The sequence below is a fragment of the Electrona antarctica genome (assembly GCF_951216825.1).
Source record: "Electrona antarctica genome assembly, chromosome: 7".
Taxonomy (NCBI): Eukaryota; Metazoa; Chordata; class Actinopteri; order Myctophiformes; family Myctophidae; genus Electrona; species Electrona antarctica.
In genome coordinates, this window is record NC_136812.1 from 58,571,474 (window position 1) to 58,592,309 (window position 20,836).

The 20,836-nt window shown below is 43.9% G+C and overlaps 1 protein-coding gene across 4 annotated transcripts in view; it reads right to left on the minus strand.

The window, feature by feature from the left end:
* Nucleotides 1-20,836, minus strand: part of szt2 (SZT2 subunit of KICSTOR complex) — a 179,041-nt gene that overhangs the window by 43,944 nt on the left and 114,261 nt on the right. For 3 of the 4 annotated variants that reach the window (XM_079506037.1, XM_079506038.1, XM_079506036.1), the window contains exons 51-61: nt 20,618-20,785; nt 18,377-18,461; nt 16,332-16,520; nt 14,991-15,182; nt 12,292-12,488; nt 10,615-10,790; nt 9,160-9,257; nt 8,065-8,197; nt 7,052-7,182; nt 6,192-6,242; nt 1,873-1,991 (exon numbers count right to left, since the gene is read on the minus strand). In XM_079506037.1, the coding sequence (XP_079362163.1) occupies nt 1,873-1,991; nt 6,192-6,242; nt 7,052-7,182; nt 8,065-8,197; nt 9,160-9,257; nt 10,615-10,790; nt 12,292-12,488; nt 14,991-15,182; nt 16,332-16,520; nt 18,377-18,461; nt 20,618-20,785 (1,539 nt within the window). The remainder of the gene's footprint in view (nt 1-1,872; nt 1,992-6,191; nt 6,243-7,051; nt 7,183-8,064; nt 8,198-9,159; nt 9,258-10,614; nt 10,791-12,291; nt 12,489-14,990; nt 15,183-16,331; nt 16,521-18,376; nt 18,462-20,617; nt 20,786-20,836) is intronic. The other variant, XM_079506039.1, reaches the window with a different exon arrangement.

Below are 20,836 nucleotides of genomic sequence, written 5' to 3' on the forward strand. Positions count from 1 at the left end.
ATGTCATCAAATGGTGGTCCGTGGCTCAAATGGGTCTGAGAGGCTAAATGTCATCAAATGGTGGTCCGTGGCTCAATGGGTCTGAGAGGCTAAATGTCATCAAATGGTGGTCCGTGGCTCAAATGGGTCTGAGAGGCTAAATGTCATCAAATGGTGGTCCGTGGCTCAAATGGGTCTGAGAGGCTAAATGTCATCAGATGGTGGTCCGTGGCTCAAATGGGTCTGAGAGGCTAAATGTCATCTGATGGTGGTCTGTGGCTCAAATGGGTCTGAGAGGCTAAATGTCATCAAATGGTGGTCCGTGGCTCAATGGGTCTGAGAGGCTAAATGTCATCAAATGGTGGTCCGTGGCTCAAATGGGTCGGAGAGGCTAAATGTCATCAAATGGTGGTCCGTGGCTCAAATGGGTCTGAGAGGCTAAATGTCATCAAATGGTGGTCCGTGGCTCAAATGGGTCGGAGAGGCTAAATGTCATCAAATGGTGGTCCGTGGCTCAAATGGGTCTGAGAGGCTAAATGTCATCAAATGGTGGTCCGTGGCTCAAATGGGTCTGAGAGGCTAAATGTCATCAAATGGTGGTCCGTGGCTCAAATGGGTCTGAGAGGCTAAATGTCATCAAATGGTGGTCCGTGGCTCAAATGCAGAATAAATAATGGGCCTCGATATGAAAAGGGTTGAAAACCACTGCTATATTGATGCATCAGCCATCGTGGGCCATCGTGGGGCATTCTGCATGTCAATTGTGTTACTTCTTTGTGACATGTAATCCTGACCACTTGGTCCACTCTGTTTGGTAAAGTACTTCCCTGCCCTCCGGTGGCTGTTCTTTTAACTGCAGTGTGTAACTCTTCACAATCATTCTGGACGGGAACCCCTTTTGTTGTTTTAAGCATTCTGTTATACTTTAGCTATTGAAAAATAGCAGATCTACGAGCTTGTAGATCTGCTATTTTTGAAAAATCTTGAAAATGTGGCGCAAATCTTTGTATATATATATTCTTTCACAGCGAACGTTTTTAACATATTTTCAGATGGGGGTCTGCGGCAAATTACATATAATTGTTTGAGAACGACTGTCATAGAAACATAGGTTTTTCAGAATATTGTCTATATAGAAGACATTTTTTTAGAATCTGGTGTCAGGTATAAATGGGTTAAGCAAATTTACCTCATCTATATCTATAAATGCACCACATCTCTGTCTGTACGTTCGTACGGCTGTAATCCACCTAACTCAAGAACATAATTCAGATGGGGGTCGGTGGGCCGAATACCTTTTTGGGGGTCCTTGACATGAAATAGTTTGAGAACCACTGACATAGAAACATGGGTTTTTCAGAAAACTGTCTTTTTTTTTTTTTTTGTAGAATCTGTTCTCAGGTCTTAACGGGTTAAAGTAAAGCTCCTTTAGCCCTTTCTGGGCGGGAACCCCTTTTGGTGTTTCAAGCATGTTATGTTATACTATAGCTATTGAAAAATAGCAGATCTACAAGCTCATAGCGCGGCACCACGTGCTATGAGCTATGAGCTTGTAGATCTGCTATTTTTGAAAAATCGTGAAAAAGTGGCGCAAATCTTTGAATATATATTCTTTCAGAGCTAACGTTTTTAATTCAAATATTTGCTTCTGGGGGGGTCCCTGGAACAACATTTTCAAATGGGTTAATCGGTGGCATATTACATATCATTTTTGTCGTCCTTGACATTACATATTGAGAACCACTTATATAGGATCATGGGTATTTCAGAACTGTCAGGATTTACAAGATTTGTTAAAATTTCGACGACAGGCCTAAATAGAAAATTACTAATTGAACAGATTTATTTGTATTTTATGTATTTTTTTTTAGAACCATTGCTTCTTTTCCTGACCTTCTTGTCCAGTATGTTGACCAGGAGGAACCTCTGTCGCGGCGCCACTCCTCTGCACTGACCTGGAGTCAGCCATTCAGTCTGTTCCAGGGCCTCGAAGCGCTGGAAGCCCTTATGAGCTATCACACAACACAATGACAATATGACGTATCAATGGACTAATACTATTCACACAACACAATGACAATATGATGCATCAATGGACTGTAATATTCCATGGTGGGGATCAGTGTTGATTTCGTCGACTAACACTATGACGAAAAATGTTCGTCGACTACCCTTTTTCACTGACGAAAACTAAATGGAGACTAAATGAAAACTAAGCTACGGTGACTGAAACTGAGACTAAATATGTTGACAATTTTATCAACAAATAAAAACGAAACTAAATGTTAGGAAGGGAATAGTGGACAAGAGATCCAGTATAAGTCATTTTACACTTGGTTGCATGCTGAAAATAGCAGATCTACAAGCTCACAATGTGTCGCAGCGCGCAACACGTTGTGAGCTTGTAGATCGGCTATTTTCAGCAAGTGTAAAATCAGTCATTACGACGTCATCAAGGCCATTTTGATACATTTTAGTGGACTAAATCAACTGTAGATTTAGCAGACTAAAGTCTTATGATATTTAGTCGACTAAAACTAGACTAACACTAAAACCTTCCAGGTGACAAACAAAATGAAAACTATTCAAGAGACATTGGCGAATTGCTAGGGTTGTTCCCTACTCCCTACTCCCCATACGGGGACCCAGACTCAGTGGACTCAAATAGTGATGAATTCGGACAATACTCCCTGTATGGGGAGCACCGACTCAATATCGGTAGAGGGCGCTATAGGTCTGCGGGTTCATGTACTTTTTATTTGCATTGTAATCCCCACAGGGTTTTTTCAGATCGCCTCATAAAGAACTGTATGAAAAATAAACAAATCATCCCGACCGTTTCACTCATTTGGATATGAAGAATCAACTGACTACAATAAACCAGTCAAAACGCTGCTGCTGAATTTTCGCTAGGAACAGACTATCAAATTAGTGACTGCAGGCTGTCACCTCCCTGCAAGGACAGTTTGTTAAATTATTTTTAAATTCATGGATGAATAAAGAAAAAATAGGTTAATGAAAATATGTTTGCAGGCACTTAGGCCTATATGTCTATGATAAAAAGGTTATTCTTTTAAAATAACATAGGCCTATGATTATTATCAATAAATTAATATTATATCCATTATCCAGCAATATGTGACCGGGTCTGGCAAATAGGCCCTCATCTCGACCAGAGTAATTTTTCAGTTTGTTACAGATTATTAAAGTACAGAATGTAAGCTTTCATATGATGTATCATTCAATTAAATTGGAAAAATATTTGAAGGAGATATAACCATTTTAAAATGATTGTGCCGTTTTACCCAAAGCTGAGAAAATCCCCTTTGAATGTTCACAACATTTCAACACCTATAGAGCTGGTGTGTCAATGGGAGGGACAATAGGTACTTAACTCCACCCACAATGACCACCTTAACCACCCCCATGTTTTAGCTGTCAACAGTGCAACACTAGAAACCGTAGATCAGACCGACCTGCTTTTAATTGCAAAATGTACAGTATAGTAAAACATTCGAATTTTATGTAACAATGAAACAGTGCACCACAATATGAAAATATCAGCAGCATGATTATGAACCCTCGCTAATCCTGGGGGGGGAGGGATACGGCAAAAATAGCCGATCTATAAGCAACGTCTGTGTTGTGAGCTTGTAGATCGGGTACTTTTGGTAAAGAATTACCAAAAGTACAGCAAGCAACTGATTCCTCTCCTAACGTCATGCACTGGGCCTGGGTGATACAATGAATCAGATTAGTAATACTATTGCAAATTAATTGTTTTATTATAAATAAAATAAAACAATTGCAAATAAATGCACAGATCATTTGTCTCGAGATCTGTAGCTTCGAGATCCGCCAGGGAAGAAAAGAGAGGGGAAAGCGAAAGTTTAAAAAGTACATTTGTGTTGATTTCTTTCGCTTTCAACTTCTGCCTCTTCTGAGTTGGAGCGCAATGAGCGCATGCATGCAGAAGCAGCGCACGTGCGCGCAAACGCGTGCATGTGCGCTCAAGAGCGAGCTTGCGCAATGCATTATGGGGCAGATTTGCTTCGCTGTGTTTTTGTAGTGACCATCGGATGGTCCCTACAATTCCCGGTGCATTGTGGGATACTTCAGTCCACTACATTAGGGTGCAAAAATGCTCACTACATATGCGGACACTATAACAAAATGGCGGAACCCCAAAGTAGTGCACTATATGGGGCATAGGGAATGAATTCGAACGCAGCCTATGACTAAAACTGAAATCAAATGTGCTGTCAAAAACAACACTGGTGGGGACATAATGAGCTGTCACACTCAACACAATGACAATATGATGTATCAATTCCACGTTACGATATTTGCCGTTTACATATCGACATACTTCAAAAAGATTTAATTAAACATTACATTTCGATAGTTACTATATCGTTACACTACACCCCTAGTGGGGACATTTCTGTAAAAAAAAGTAGTCAACAAAATATACTATAAAAACTTGTCAAACATTGGCCAGATTGTTTGTATATATTTTTTGAATAGCCAAACTGAGTCAAACAAAATGTAATGCCTCAAATCCTACTAGTACTTCTCAAGGTGGGGGTGGGGGGTGGGGTCCTCAGATCAAATATTATTTTCGGGCATCCCCTGTTCCAACAATACAATTATGTTGGGGGGGGGGGGATCATGGCCTGGAAAGGTTGAGAACCAGGACCACCCATTTTAAACCTTATCTTCATATAACTGGTCCTCACTGATGCAATCATAAGAGCTGTGGACAGTTCAGAAACATGCCTGCCAGTGACATCATCGGTAGGCAGGTTGGATCATTTCAAAAGAAAGGTATCCACACTCCACAGTCCGCAGCCCACCAAATGAGACACAGAAATGGTGTCACCTTATAATGAGCTAAGACCAATTATATGAAGATATAATTACCAATTATATGAAGATATAATTGTGCTATACGTTGTTATCTTATCTCATATACCCCCCGTGTCTCATAGTTTTTTAAACCTTGGTTTTAGAAGCCGTTTTTAGAATTCGGCCTAAGGTCTAAATGTTAACACCTTAGAGGCCCGAAACTATTTAATCCATTTCATCCAGGGTGCCCATCATTTGTAGCGCACGGACCACTTTTACCGGCGCACCGGAAGCTGGTGTGCATGTCTGTGTAGCAGCTAACAATAGCCACACCACTCTAGAGTCGATCGACAACAACGGGAGGTATTAATACATCTATCGTGACTAGCGACTGGACCGCTGAACGCCGTCCAACACAGGATCTTTTTTCAGAATTAGACGGGATGATTTAGATCGGGAGTTATGATCGTTTTAAGTAAGATTTTCGTTTTCGTCAGCTAAACAGGCAGGGGAGATTTTCGATGACGTGTCACTTTTTGACACGTCATCGGATCGGGCAACAAGCGCTCCAAGGCTCTAGAGCGATGCGAACGGTTTTGTTATCATTCATCTCCGTCCTGTTTATCAATCTCCGTGTTGGGCACTTGACCATGACCATGAACTTGGACGGAGAACTCCGCCCTGGGCTTCCATTAACAAATGGAATTGTTCACTCTCTGACTTAAATAAACACTGATGATTTCACACTTTTAGATCGACGTTCCACAGATCAAACTAATTGTATTCCATGGACTGTGGTCTAATTATATGGGGCCCTTGAAAATGGAAATGAACTAATAAATGAACACATGAATTCAAGAAAGAAAGAAAATAAATAAAATTCAGTTGGAGGCCATCGATATTGTCCTTTTCTTTTTGCTGAGGTTTGCGTGATCTGCGCAAAAGGACAGTTAACCCATTTTGGGCGGGAACCCCTTTTGGTGTTTTAAACATTATGTTATAATTTAGCTATTGAAAAATAGCAGATCTACAAGCTCATAGCGTGCCACTCGGTGGCGCGCTATGAGCTTGTAGGTGTGCTATTTTTGAAAAATCGTGAAAACATTTATTTCAGAAAACTGGAGGATTTAGAAGGATTTTTTTTTAATTTTGAGGTCAGGCCTAAATGGGTCAAATGATGGGGACAATATCGGTGGCACCCAACTGTATATGACACAAAGGTCTGGTCACTATGCTACTATGTGAGGCCAAGTGGAAACAATTTGTAGAAATGGCTTTAAGTTAATGACTGAAAGAGTGGTGTTAGAAGTATGCCTTAAAAAGACTCTGCAGGCTGAATGTGCTGGCCTGGGGAACAGACTTACGTGTGAACCTACTCATCAGCCCTGGGCTGTTCTCCTCATCTGAACAGTCAGCTGTAGGGCAAACAGACAGCAAGGCAAGGACACGCACGCACGCACGCACACACACACGCACGCACGCACACACACGCACACGGCTAAGAGAGTCTGGCAAAAGGTAACATTGAGGTTATGCATCGAAAGGGTGTGTTGAACATACAATAGAATGCAACAATCAAAGGTGTGTGCAAAGCATTAGTAGAAGTCTTAACCAAAGCATTAGTAGAAGTATTGACCAAAGCATGCTTGCTTCCATGAGCTAAATTCCAACACTCCAATTTCTCGGCGGAAATGGTTCGCGTCCCGAATGCTCACCGTTGCTTTTAGAGCAGCTGAAAGCTCGGATAAAGCTTGGATAAAGCTCGGATAAAGCTCGGATAAAGCTCGGATAAAGCTCAGATAAAGCTCGGATAAAGCTCAGATAAAGCTTGGATAAAGCTCAGATAAAGCTTGGATAAAGCTCGGATAAAGCTCGGATGAAGGAATGCTCATTATTGCTTTAGGAGCAGCTGATAAAGGAATGGTCATTGTTGCTTTTAGAGCAGCTGAGAGCTAGAATACAGCTAGGATAAAGGAGGCTCCTCGAGCCGCTTGGAGCGAGGATCAGTAAGGATACACCTTACTTAACGTATAGCCTGGTGTCGGCTACTGCCACAATAAACTCTCATTCTATTGAGCTTGTAGAAGAAGACCAGCCCCCCCTCCCCCCCCCCCCCCCCCTTGTGAGTGAGTACAGCCAATCAGTGATACATGGTAAGTAGGCCCCCCGGACATCCATGTTGAGCAAACGTGGGCTTTTAGAGAAGAAAGCTTGGAGCGGGTACCTTGTTCTGTGCTGCAGTGCCATTGGTGGAAGTTGCGTCCAATCAGAATGAAGCTCCTGCTGGTCGCAGGGGGTTGGCTGAGTTGCGGGACCAGCGCTAATGGAAGGAACACCTCTCCAGTCTGGGGACAGCTAGTGACGTCACACACGCAACATGGTTACCATTAACCATTTACTATTTAGGCATACAGCAGCATACAGCAGTGATGTAATGGGACCCCGGCACCCAGAGTGGCCCCAGGGACAGTTTATGAGTCCCACTTCAGCGACGTTAGGATTAAAAAAATGTTTGTTTTGAGTCACTCAATTCAAATGTCACTTTTTTTGTTGTGATAATCCTCCCTACTACAGAGTGTGTTGACCATATAAGGAGTTCCTCCCTGTCCCCAGTTAACCCCTGGGGTAAAACAAAAACATAGCTTTCGTTTTTGGCTAGGTGGCCCAGCCTTCATCCAATCAGGATAGAGAGGGGCCTTCCGCCAATCATGATCGAGCGGGGACGGGACTTGGTGTGCGTGCTGTTGGCCTGTCGCGTGTCCCCCCCACTGTAGTGCGTGCATGTGCACATCTTGTTACCGGGGCGGACCGGGGGGTTTCTGTACGGGAACCCCTTTTGGTGTTTTGAGCATTATGTTACACTTTAGCTATTGAAAAATAGCAGATCTACAAGCTCGAGCTTGTAGGTCTGCTATTTTTGAAAAATCGTGAAAATGCGGTGCAAATCTTTGAATATATATTCTTTCAGAACGAACGTTTTTAACTCAAATCTTTGCTTCTGAGGGGTTCCTGGGATAACATATTTTCAGATGGTGGCCAATTACATATAATCTTGGGGGTCCATGAAAATGTTTGAGAACGACTGACATAGAAACTGTCAGGATTTAGAAGACATTAGAATCGTTCCCAGGTCTAAATGGCTTAAGTGAAGGTGGGGGTCGCATGTGGCCCCCAGGCCGCCAGTTGCCCATGTACGACATACTGTATACGGAGTGAGGTTTTGCGCTTGATGCTGACCTGAGCCGTTGGAACACTTTGACGATGGTGTCGCTCGCCAGGCCGGACACCAGGTTGACCATCTCTGTCAGGATGGAATGCAGCAGGAAATGGGAGGCCATCTCTACCGTGCACTGCTGAATGGATGGGCACCCTGTTCGCCGAGAGAACACACAAAGCAACGCAGTGAATGAAAAACACTAGGTAGAATAACATAATATGAATTCTATTATGTTTGCCAGTGGTGTCACTTGTACACTCTCAGAGTTACACACATAGGGGCGGTTCAGGGGTAGAGTGGCCGGATGGGAGCCACAAACAAGGTTCCCAGTTCGAACCCGGGCTCCCCCAGAGTTAGTGTCAAAGTGTCCTTGTGCAAGACACTGACTCCCTAATTGCTTTGCATGGTTTCCTCTGCCATTGGTGTGTGAATGCAATGCACAATCTGTGTAAAGCGCTTTGGACAAAAGCGCTATATAAATGCACCATTTAACATTTACCACTTACAGTTTGAGACCCACTGATGTAGCAGTGTTTCTAGTGAGCCAACATGCACGGCATCTGCACCCTAACACTGCCTGACCAGAATGGAACAGAGCCTTCATTAGAATCAAATCTATTCCCATTATGGCTGCTTTGCGTAGGACACACTGTATACTGCACACCTATGGTGCCGCTATAGACAAAGCAGCATCAGAAGACTCACAGTGGCCTATAATGACTGTATGAGGCTGCTGTTGAGAGTGCCAAGAAGCTCCAGTGCTAGCCAGATGTTTGTTAGTGTCGGAGTACCTACCTGCTCTGCTGTACTACGTAACCTTATGTACAGATTCATGTGTAGGGCATCTGAGTCAATAAACGACATCATTGCTGTAATAACGGACCCTAAACGCAGTTCACTCAGGTTCTCGTCGAGACTGTGGAACCACTGGCGCACATGTCTGTATGTCAGAAACTGAACAGTGTGGGATATGTGCATATATGTACCTTTTTATTTATTTTTATTTTTGTATTTACTGTTATATTGTATTGTTTGTGATATGGATCCTCCTGGGTCTGAAATAAAGATTGATTGATTGATTGATTGATTGACCTATTGTCATGTGTGAAACTCACCCAGGTTGGCCATGAATGTGATCCAAGGCTGGCAGGTGAGCTGGTAGACAGGATGCAATGCACCGGCGTCTCCCTCCTCCAACTGAGATAACTGTCTCCTAATAAACACAAACACCAACAAATACACACCTGAACACCACACGCTAACGTGACAAAACACACACCTGTCTAGTGTCTACTATACACACGAAAGAAAGAAAGAAAGAAAGAAAGAAAGAAAGAAAGAAAGAAAGAAATTAAGAAAGAAAGAAAGAAAGAAAGAAAGAAAGAAAACACTTAAAATCCTAAACACAAAATCACTTGAAATTATTATTAGAAAAATATTAAATACATAATAAATATGGCATAACAAAAAAGAAAGAAAGAAAGAACCCCCCCCCAAAAAAAAATTATATGTTGGCTGCCCGGGACCTGCATACAAGGATTGTGTTAAAAAATATGAACATATTTCTAAATGTATTTAGACAGCTGTTTCGTGGTTGGACAAAAGTCCTTTCTCTCCATCCACTACCATTGAAATTAAGTGTTTTTCAGTTGCTTCATATTGATATTCTGTGCGTTCAATTCTTATTTTAGACTTGGTGTCAGTAAAAAGGAACATCACAGGTGCAGCATGGTGACTGGGCATATCATGTTTGTTTTTCCCCCAAAAAGATGTTTTAGCAAATTCAACATAAACAAGGTGGAACCAGGGCGGAACCAGAGTAATATAGTAAGAGAGTGGCGACACTAGCGTTGACTCCCATTGTAACAATGAAATGCGGAAGTGCTCATTCTATCTCAATGGGATAGTTCCAGCCATAGGAGCCCGCTTTGTGGTGAGATCAAAGCGTGTCTCCTACTCTACACTCTGGGCGGAACAAGGCCTGCTGGTCAGTTAGAGACCAATCAGAAGGCTCACAAATGCTGAATTGGATGGGAACATCATCAGACCTATGAATCTGCTCCAGCTCCACAGCCATGGCTCTCTCTCCTGCAGGCTCCACTGACCTGTGAATCTGCTCCAGCTCCACAGCCATGGCTCTCTCTCCTGCAGGCTCCACTGACCTGTGAATCTGCTCCACAGCCATGGCTCTCTCTCCTGCAGGCTCCACTGACCTGTGAATCTGCTCCACAGCCAGGGCTCTCTCTCCTGCAGGCTCCACTGACCTGTGAATCTGCTAAACAGCCATGGCTCTCTCTCCTGCAGGCTCCACTGACCTGTGAATCTGCTAAACAGCCATGGCTCTCTCTCCTGCAGGCTCCACTGACCTGTGAATCTGCTCCACAGCCATGGCTCTCTCTCCTGCAGGCTCCACTGACCTGTGAATCTGCTCCACAGCCAGGGCTCTCTCTCCTGCAGGCTCCACTGACCTGTGAATCTGCTAAACAGCCATGGCTCTCTCTCCTGCAGGCTCCACTGACCTGTGAATCTGCTAAACAGCCATGGCTCTCTCTCCTGCAGGCTCCACTAACCTGTGAATCTGCTCCAGCTCCACAGCCATGGCTCTCTCGTGGCTCCACGGCTGCTTGACGCTCTCTGTCTTGTGCCTCCGGCGCACGGCACTGCGGCCCTCCTCCCCCCTCTCCTGCACGATGTCGTCCGTGGTCTTTGGACTCCCCAGCTCAGGGGAGGAGGAGTCCGGCTTGCTCTGCAAAAAAAAAAAAGGTGAATACAAAAAATACAAATAATAAAAGAAAACACCACATCTGAATCAGGGGTCTTCAACAGGGGATCCTCAGAGTATCAGGTGTCTTCGGCAAGGGGTCTATGTCCCCTGGGGGGTCCTCCGAATTACTGGGGGCTTGTAGATTGATTATTTTTTTTGGATTGATTTGAAATAACCATAGGTGCTCACCAGTGAAAAAAAAAGTAAAACCATTACTGCTCCACAGCCAGGCACCGGTCTAGTCAGATGAAAATGGGAGAAGATACCGTTTTAATCCAACATGTTTCGACCTATACCGGGATCTTGACAGTTTGGGTGGTCAAATGGCACGTTAAAAATACACTTTAACGTTAATTCAACATACACTGCACTGTCAAACATGTCTATGTGAAGCCATCTATGAAATCTATACAAAAAAAAAAGTTGAATCTGCAACACAAAAATATGTAGTGGAGGTCCCTGCTGCTTCATCTCTCGCGCAGCCTGTGGCTGTCTCTCTCTCTCTCTCTCTCTCTGGGTGCCCGGGTGTCCCCTGGCACAAAGCCTTTTCAGATGGGGTGGGTCCGCGACCAAAATATGTGACTAGATTTGACTGCCTTCAGCTTTACACCATAGGAGAACTGAATTTATTTATTATCCATAATGAGCTAATAGCACAGGCAGACTCTTCACATACTAGGGCAGGGGTGGGCAACTTTGACGATGGCGAGGGCCACTATATTTCCACACTCACTCCAGAGGGGCCACATTGCATATTACTGTCGTAGCAAAAATAGCCAATCTACAAGCTCAAAACGCGTCGCAACGCTTGTAGATCAGCTTGTAGATCAGCTATATTATATTTTTGCTATATTTGAATTGAAAACCTGAATAATGTTTTGCTATTTTTTAAATGGAATCCTGAAAAGTAACCTTTTTATTGAATTTCAAATGCATTTAGTTATAGTTATGTTAACTTTATGAACTGTTAACATAACTACATTGGACACAAAAAGACAATAACATTTGAATACTAGTCATTAAGTACTAGTCATTTAATACTATTAACTACAGTATTCTGATATTAACATGCAGGCCGCATTAAGTGAAGGTGGGGGCCGCATGTGGCCCCCGGGCTGCCATTTGCCCACCCCTGTACTAGATCATGTCTGAAATAAATGTCAGGGCTGAAATCGACATGTAAATATGAAATAAATGCATAAACGTGTAGCTAGGTGTAATGTTAAGAGTCCACAGAAGTGAACCTTTCAGGCCTGTTTTCTCAACTCCTCGCTGTTTTCTGCAAGACATTACTCTATAGGCCATAGGTTGAACAACCTATGGCCTATTCCCTGCTTTCATATGACATGAAAAAAATAAAAATAAAATAAAAACGAATTAAATTAGTTAAAGAAACGGTCACAAATACGTACTGTACCAGTATGGGGGTCCTTGGCATTAAGAAAAAAAGCTAGAGAACCTACTGGAACTAAGTATCACTCACCAGTATCTCCCAGAAGCTGCGCCGGGTGCTCTTGCCGGTGGGGGTGGTGGATTCCGGGGGCCCCACAGGGGCCGTGCTGCCAGGGGACGACTGGGGTAAGGTGATGGGCGAGGGGGTGCTCTTGAACACCTGAGAGCCACTGCGCTGCCGGGGGCTGCTGTCCTTCACCTCCTTCACTTCTGGCGGAGGGCTCAGCACTTTTACACATCAGACACGGATTAAAGCTAAATACAATATCACGACTGAAACATGTTGCTAGGGCCAAGCCGCCAAACACTTTACATCAGTGGCGTGCACAGATAGACACTAGGGGGTGCTAGAGCACCCCCTGCCCTTTTGGCAATGTGCCCTTTTGAAAAAAAAAGAAAAAAAAACTTTTTTTTTTTGATTTTTCAAAAATAGCAGACCTACAAGTTCATAGCGCGCCACTCGGTGGCGCGCTATGAGCTTGTAGATCTGCTATTTTTCAATAGCTAAAGCATAACATAATGCTAACACCAAAAGGGGTTCCCGCCCAAAATGGATTAAGGCAACCGGCCGGTTCCACGCGCTGCACAAGGTGCCCTTTTTTAACTTGAGCACCTGCCCCTCTAAATGTCTGTGCACGCCACTGCTTTACATTACGTTACACTGCGCAAAAAGCATGGAATACGGATGTGTTCCTCGCGGCAGGAGTCTCATACTGGTTTATAGGCAGCTGGTGGATGGAAATTGAAGCTCGCGCACGGCTTCCACTTACCGCGATGGCAAGCGTTTCCGGTTTTCTGGCCGACGCAGTATTTTGCCGCGTGGGTCATTCATTTCCATCAACCAGCTGTCTAAAAACCAGGAGGAGACTCCTGCCGCTCGCGGCAACTAGCATCTTTGTGACTCGACTGTCTGGATGCAGCCTTACTAAGACAACATGTAGTCAACATGTCTAAACTAAAGCCTGTAAATCATAAAATCATATCCAACGACAACAACATAATGTGTTTTGGGTCTGAGAGGCTAAGGGCTCCATTTTCGTCACCGCGTAAAACCCTTATCCCTAAACTTCCTTTTTTTTTTTTACTATTTTGCAAAACATTTTTGAATAGTTAAAATGGCCAGTCTACAAGCTCACAACGTGTCAATGTAGAGGCTAGTTGAACTATTCAAAAATGTTTTTCAAAATAGTAAAAAAAAAAAGCAAAGTAGTTTAGGGATAAGGGGTTTAGCGGTGACGAAAACGGAGCCCTAAATCTCATCAAATGGTGGTCCGTGGCTCAAATGCAGAATAAACTAGAAAAAGTGCCCCTCGGGGCACAGGTCTCCACCAGGGCAGGTCAGGTAGTGGCCTCCTGGTGGCGCTCTAATAGGCCAATGTGAAAAGGGTGCCATTTCTTCATACGCCTTTGATGGCAATTGGATGATTTGAGGCATTTTGTTCCAAAAATGTGTTTTGCAAAAATCAACCTGTTGGTGGCGCTATAACAGGCCAATGTGAAAAGGGTGGGATATATTCCTCAGCCTAGTAAGAAAATGTGTGAAAGATTTCACGTAAATTGCATGGTGCGTTCATGATTTGAGGCTTTTGTTAAAAACGGGGCAATCTTGCAAACTGTGAAAGCCAATTATAGCCAATTAGGATGGAATATGAAATATGGGACAGATCCGACTTGAGCACATGACCATAGAGATACTGTGTAACGATTTGTGAGATTTTTGGACAGAATCTGGAGGAGTAATATCAAAAAATGTGTTTTACAAAAGTCGGCCTCCTGGTGGCGCTATAAAAGGCAGATGCGGAAAATGCAGGTCAAAGGTTTGTCCTTGGCCTCTAGGGAGTGTGCATACAACGTTTCACGCAGATCGGTGCAGTTTTAGGTAAACAATGTGAAAAGCTGCCTCATGGAGGCGCTATAACAGGCCGTTCTGGAAAATGTGGGGCAGAGGTGTGTGCAAAGTGTGTGTGCAAAGTTTGGCATCGACCGGGTTAACGGTGCCGGAGATTAGCTGGTAACAGACGGACGGAAGGACGGACACACGGAGTGCAAAACATACTCTCTCCCTATGCCTTCGGGCCTGGTGGAGACAATAATGGGCCTTGATAGAAAAAGGGTTGAAAACCACTGAGTTGCAGTTTTCAATTAATTAAAGGACCTATAAGATAAAATTCAACTTTTTCAATTTATTTTGTGTTTTTGGGGCTCCCATATGTGTTTTCTATCCCCACAAATAACCAATTTTGAACAATCAGGCTTTCATATCATATGTGCTTTAATGGAAATTGCTCTCAGGAACAGCTCAACTGATTTTGTCCTCATCGTGATGTCATCAATGTCACCCTACTTTGTATAATTCCTCCACTTCTTCAGTCTTCAGTTCCAAATTTGCATTTCCACTTTGTTTACAATGTCCGCCATTGTTGATTTTCCAAGCTGGCATGGAATGGAAACAAGCCTGGTTTTATCTAGCATCAGTATTATAATGACTCAAATATTAAATAATCTCCATATCAGCACCCCCACCACCTCAGGACATTGTGGTACTGCAGCTAAAACAGCTTTCAAAGTCCAGAAAGGACTGGTTATATCAGAGTGGTGATTGAGGCTCAAACCATTAGAAATAACTTTGAGGGACGTAGACAATACGATATTAAATATTAAAAACTGTTTTAAAATGCATGTTATTTCTGCTTTAATCCATCCATCCATCAATCAATGTAAAACATTTACCTTTAGTCTCCTCTCTGGGAGTTCTGGTGGAGTCACATGCCACGTCCAGACACAGGGGATTGGTCAGAACTCGCAGCTCCATGATGACATCACAGAGGGCGTGTCTTAGGGCTGCGCGCAGCTTGTCGTTGAGCTGGGAGGGGCTGATGTTGCCTTGCTCCCAGATGTCAAAACGCACACGCAGCTGAGCCTCTGTAGACACGCAGACACACACGCAGACACACACGCAGACACACACACACACACACACACACACACACACACACACACACACACACACACACACACACACACACACACACACACACACACACACACACACACACACACACACACACACACACACACACACACACACACTTATTTATGTCCACATAAGAGATACAATACAAGGACACAGATATTTAACAAGGTGCCGTACTGAATGCAGTCAACAAATCTTGGACAAATACCCACCCTTAAGGGGTACAAACAAGTAACGCTCATTAAAAAGAAATCACACCCGTGTGAAGTGAGGGGTGCTCTTACAGTATCATCATTCATCATCTCATTACGGCCAATCACAATTTGCGGCCTCACCATCGCGTCTTCAATGTTTGCGTTTACACAAACACTCAAAACTGGCCACTCATTGTCAATGGCATTCAATGTTTGTTTTAGGACAATGCTTGTGTTTACACAAACCCTCAAAGCTGGACATAGGAGGGGCTAGCGCCCCTCAAACATATGTTCTGGCAAACTCTGTGTCCATAGTTTTTAGCCTTTCAACTAGTTTTGAGTGGTGTAAACCACTCCTACAACTGGCTTTGTTAGTTTACGTGTCTGTCTGTTTGTCTGTCTGTCTGTTCGTACCAAAAAATGAGCATGGTTGCTATGGTCACCCAGTTCACACGGGTGTGATTTCATTACGTCAGACATTACGTCAGACCACAGCTGATCAGTCTATATAAGACCTTACACCACTCAGTTCACGCGGGTGTGATTTTTTTCCTAATAAGGTCGTTTTGTAAAGAGACTTTGATTACTTCAAAAAGTGCAACATAATTAAAGTCAAAGTCGTACGATTTGTCACACACGTTACCGCAGTGAAATTTGTTCTCCGCATTTGACCCATCCCTTGGAGCGGTGAGCTGCAGCCGTGCCACGCTCGGGAATCATTTGACTAGTAGATTTGAGGCCCCAATCCAACCGTTTGATGCTGAGTGCCAAGCAGTCTTTCCCATTTTAACAGTCTTTGGTATGACCCGGCCGGGGATGGAACCCCGACCTCCCAGTTTCAGGACGGACACTCTAACCACAAGGCCACTGTCTGTTTATTATTATTGTTGTTGTTGTTGTTACCGTTGTCAGAGCGGTGGTGGGCTTCCTCCTTGTTGACGGTGGTCAGCTGGTCAAAGTGTTGGGGCGTCAGAGGGACGGGACAGGGCTCCGCCACTGCTCTCTGTGGCACAGCACTGGCGCCATCTACTGGCTGCTGCTGGAGAGGGCAGCCCTGGGAGTCCACAAATGACATGGCGATGCAAGCGATACCTGGCGGGAGCACACAGAGGACGCAATGATTTACACTGTAGGCATTTAAGCAGACCCTCTTAATCCAGAGCAATTTACAGTAAGCAAGAACAAAAACATGGTAATACATACATAAAAAAATCACACCTGTGTGAACTGAGTGGTGTAAGGTCTGTCTGACGTAATAAAATCATATCTGACGTAATGAAATCACACCCGGATGTGATTTCACAACTGGCTTTTTTTGTGCAGAAAAAATGAGCATGGTTGCTATGTTCACCCTGTACACCCGGGTGTGATTTAATTACGTCAGAAATTATTTTGAACATAGCAACCATGCTCATTTTTTTCTGCACATAAAAGCCAGTTGTAGGAGTGGTTTACACCACTCAAAAAAAGCCAGTTGTAGGAGTGGTTTACACCACTCAAAAAATAGTCACCATGAAGCTTTATACTCTGGCATCGACCAGTCCTTGGTCAGACGACTGCAGTTAGTACAAAATGCTGCCGCGCGCCTCCTCACAAGCACAAAAAAGCGCAACCATATCTCCCCTATCTTGGCCTCACTCCACTTCGAAATTCGATAATTGCTTTTAAATCCCTCAATGGGCTGGCCCCTGGCACCTCTTAATTGGGAGAACTTCTTGAACACCATAAGCCGGTCAGAGCCCTGAGGTCAGCGTACCTCTCACTATTGACCCCCACAACAGCCCTATTTTTTTTCCCCTTTTTGTTGTTTTTTTGTCGCTTTCGCCTTTATTTTATATATTTTATGGAGGGACAGACAGTAGGCCGACAGGAAATGGGGAGAGAGATGGGGGGGAAGACATGTATGCAGTAAAGGCCGTCGGGATCGGGAGTCGAACCCGCGGCACACTGCCAGACTGGATTACCAGCCAAGGTGCCTGCATGGACCACTGAGCCATGGCCCAGGCCACAGCCCTACTTAAAAGCAGGGGAGACCGTGCTTTTGCTGTGGCTGCCCCTAGGCTCTGGAATAGCCTTCCTCTTCACATCAGATCCGCCCAGTCCATTGAGACATTTTTTCGACCTGGCTTTTAATCACAGCCTAGTTTAATTCCTTTTATTTGATCACCTCTTATTTTAGTGTATTATATTATATCCATACAGTGGAGTCCCATTCCTTTTTGCCGGGCTGACATGTGTAGGTACCTATCAATGTCAGTCAGCCCAAAAAATACCTCTGGTAGCCACACCTCTGTTGGGTGGGGTTTAGCCTTAAGGGGTGTGTTTTTTTCACCCACTGTGTAATATAATAAATGGACAGTAGGTGGCAGTAGGACAGAGGCCACAGACTCCACTGTATGTACCCGCTTGATATTGATGTATTGATTTCATTTCATTGTATTGTTGATGCTATAGGTTTTTGAGTGGTGTAAACCACTCCTGCAACTGGCTTTGTTAGTCTGTCTGTCTGTGCTCAAAAAATGAGCACGGTTGCTATGGTCAACCGTGCTCACCCAGTTCACACGGGTGTGATGACATTACGTCAGACCACAGCTGATCAGTCTATATAAGACCTTACACCACTCAGTTCACACGGGTGTGATTTTTTTACTTGTACTTGCACTGTGCTTTATTACATAAAGTTTGATTTGATTTGATATCGCCCTTCAATATCGCCCTTCAAAACACGCTGCTAAATTATATAGATTCACTTTACACCTTTGCACTTTCCTTGTGTATGCATGTTTGTAATGCTTTGCATCCTAATGCAATTAAGGTACTGTTTGCTTGTTTTGTTTTATGTTTTTATGTGGGGACTGCGGATGAGAAGTAGCATTTTTGCTCTGTGTGTGTGTGTGTGTGTGTGTGCATGCGAGATAATTAATCAGACAGACATACAGACAGCGTACCTTTGCCTCCTGTGCCTTGTCCACCAGGTTTATTGTAGAGGTACATGTCACCATCAGGCAGGCCACACTTTAAATGGAAGTAGTGCTGAAATGACCAAAGAAAGAAAGAAATACAAATAAATATTTTTACAGCTCCACAACTTACTTACTTAGTGTGTGTGTGTGTGTGTGTGTGTGTGTGTGTGTGTGTGTGTGTGTGTGCGCACACGTGCCTCTAGCCTTGGTGCACTAGCTGCTCCTCCTTGTGGTTAGGGGGAGGGCTGTCTTACTGAGAAACCATGTAGTCCAAGGTATATGAAATTGAGGTAAAGTCACCAACGTCATTTTCGCTATCACGCAATTCTAGACGGCAGATTCGTCGCACCATGGGAGCCAAGCTGCACCCGGAAGTTCGGCAGAATGCACTGGAGTCAATGAGAGCTCAGTGACCAGCTCATGAACAAACACTATTTCTGAGTGACTGAGACCTTTTGTAAAGTCATCGCTTCTGGCAGATAACAGAAGACATTATTGTCTGCTGTGTTGCTTTTCGATGTGTACACTGTGTAATTTTATAGAGGTATCTAAAGAGCAAAAAGTATGTTTCTGAACGTGCCAAATATTGCGAGACTGTCCACCGTTTCCTGTCTGGCGATACCCCCGGAACAGAAACGATACCTGCTGCTGTTTAAATCCTCAAATTAAATGATATACTGTGCACTCTGTGCACATCGAAAAGCAAGTGATTAGAAAACAAGCTGTGATATGTCTTCCTGTATATGCCTGAACCGATTTATATGAAAAAGGACTCAATGGTTCATAATAAATAATGTTTGTTATGAGCTGGTCCAGCTTGCTCCATTCACTGCTTTGTATCATGTAACTTCCGGTGCGAGATTTGGCTCCCATGAAAGTGTCATGGCGCGTCACGTGACCATGACACTTCCTTCACTAATCTTCCTTGATGTAGTCCTAGGACAAATCAAGAGGATAAGGCACGGAGGTGCGGCCCGGTCTCCTGCAGGAGGTTTGCACATGCAATGATGGAGTGTTCCAGCAGAGGGTGCTAGATAGAAAGCTCATAACTTGTGATGTAAATAATGAGATCCAGAACAGTTGAGAATTAAACAGCAGTCACCCTTCCCTTTTCAAATGTTTTATATCATCCACAGCACTTGAATGAACAGTATCCATGTTCCTTTGTCGTTCACAAAAATAAAAGTTTGACACATGTACTAAAGAACATGGCAAATCCACAAAAGAAAATATACAAAAACATTAACATTTAGTAAATGTACTTGTCCTTTATCTTTCAGTCTGTTATACACAACATTTTTTCCAGTTATGAAATTGATATACTTTTTAAAATAAAAACAAAATCAACGTTGTACTATTATCTTTCTTTTATATCCTTTTTATTATTTCAGTTCAGGGTCAGCAACTCTCATGCACCTCTAGCACCTCTGCTGGAACACTCCATCATCGCAGTTCCTGTTTACACTGAGCATGTGCAAACCAAGGACTGTCTAAAGAGGACGAGACGCGAAGACCGTTACGGGCGACGCCATGTTGCTTATGGTGCTCCATGGATGGAAAGAAACATGCGCAGTTGAGACCAAGGAAGCTGAACGCGGAAGTGTTGGTTGCATATAGCCCATTGCGCATGTTTCTTTCCTTCCATGGAGCACCATAAGCAACATGGCGTCGCCCGTACGGTCTTCGCGTCTCGTCCTCTTTAGACTGTCCTTGGTGCAAACCTACCGCACCTGGAAGTAAAGTGAGCCCAGTGTCCATGACATCATGGAGCCCATGGACACTTTGAAACACATATTACCCACATAAAAACCCCAGGAAAGTGTTTCTTGTCTCCCAAACATCATTAAAATAAGATCTGATTGCAAAGGGGGGGGGTGCTATGTTGCTGTCATTATACTACATCAGTGGTTCTCAAGCTTTTCAGGCAGTGACGTGGTGTGCTGTGTTGCTGTCAGTGTACTAGACAGAGTACAGTGGGTACAGTACCTTAAAGTGGTGTGCTATGTTGCTGTCAGTGTACTAGACAGAGTACAGTGGGTACAGTACCTTAAAGTGGTGTGCTATGTTGCTGTCAGTGTACTAGACAGAGTACAGTGGGTACAGTACCTTAAAGTGGTGTGCTGTGTTGCTGTCAGTGTACTACACAGAGTACAGTAAGTACAGTACCTTAAAGTGGTGTGCTATGTTGCTGTCAGTGTACTAGACAGAGTACAGTGGGTACAGTACCTTAAAGTGGTGTGCTATGTTGCTGTCAGTGTACTTGGGCAGGTGCAGGAAGATGAGCAGGTTCTGTCGGAGGTAGTGGGCCACGGCGGGCAGCCAGGCCACGTAGCAGGGCTGGGGAACGCTGAACTGCATCACCTCAGTGGCCGGAGAGCCTGCAGGCTGGATGAACTGAACACACACGCATGCACGCACGCACGCACACAATTGGTTATCAATTTT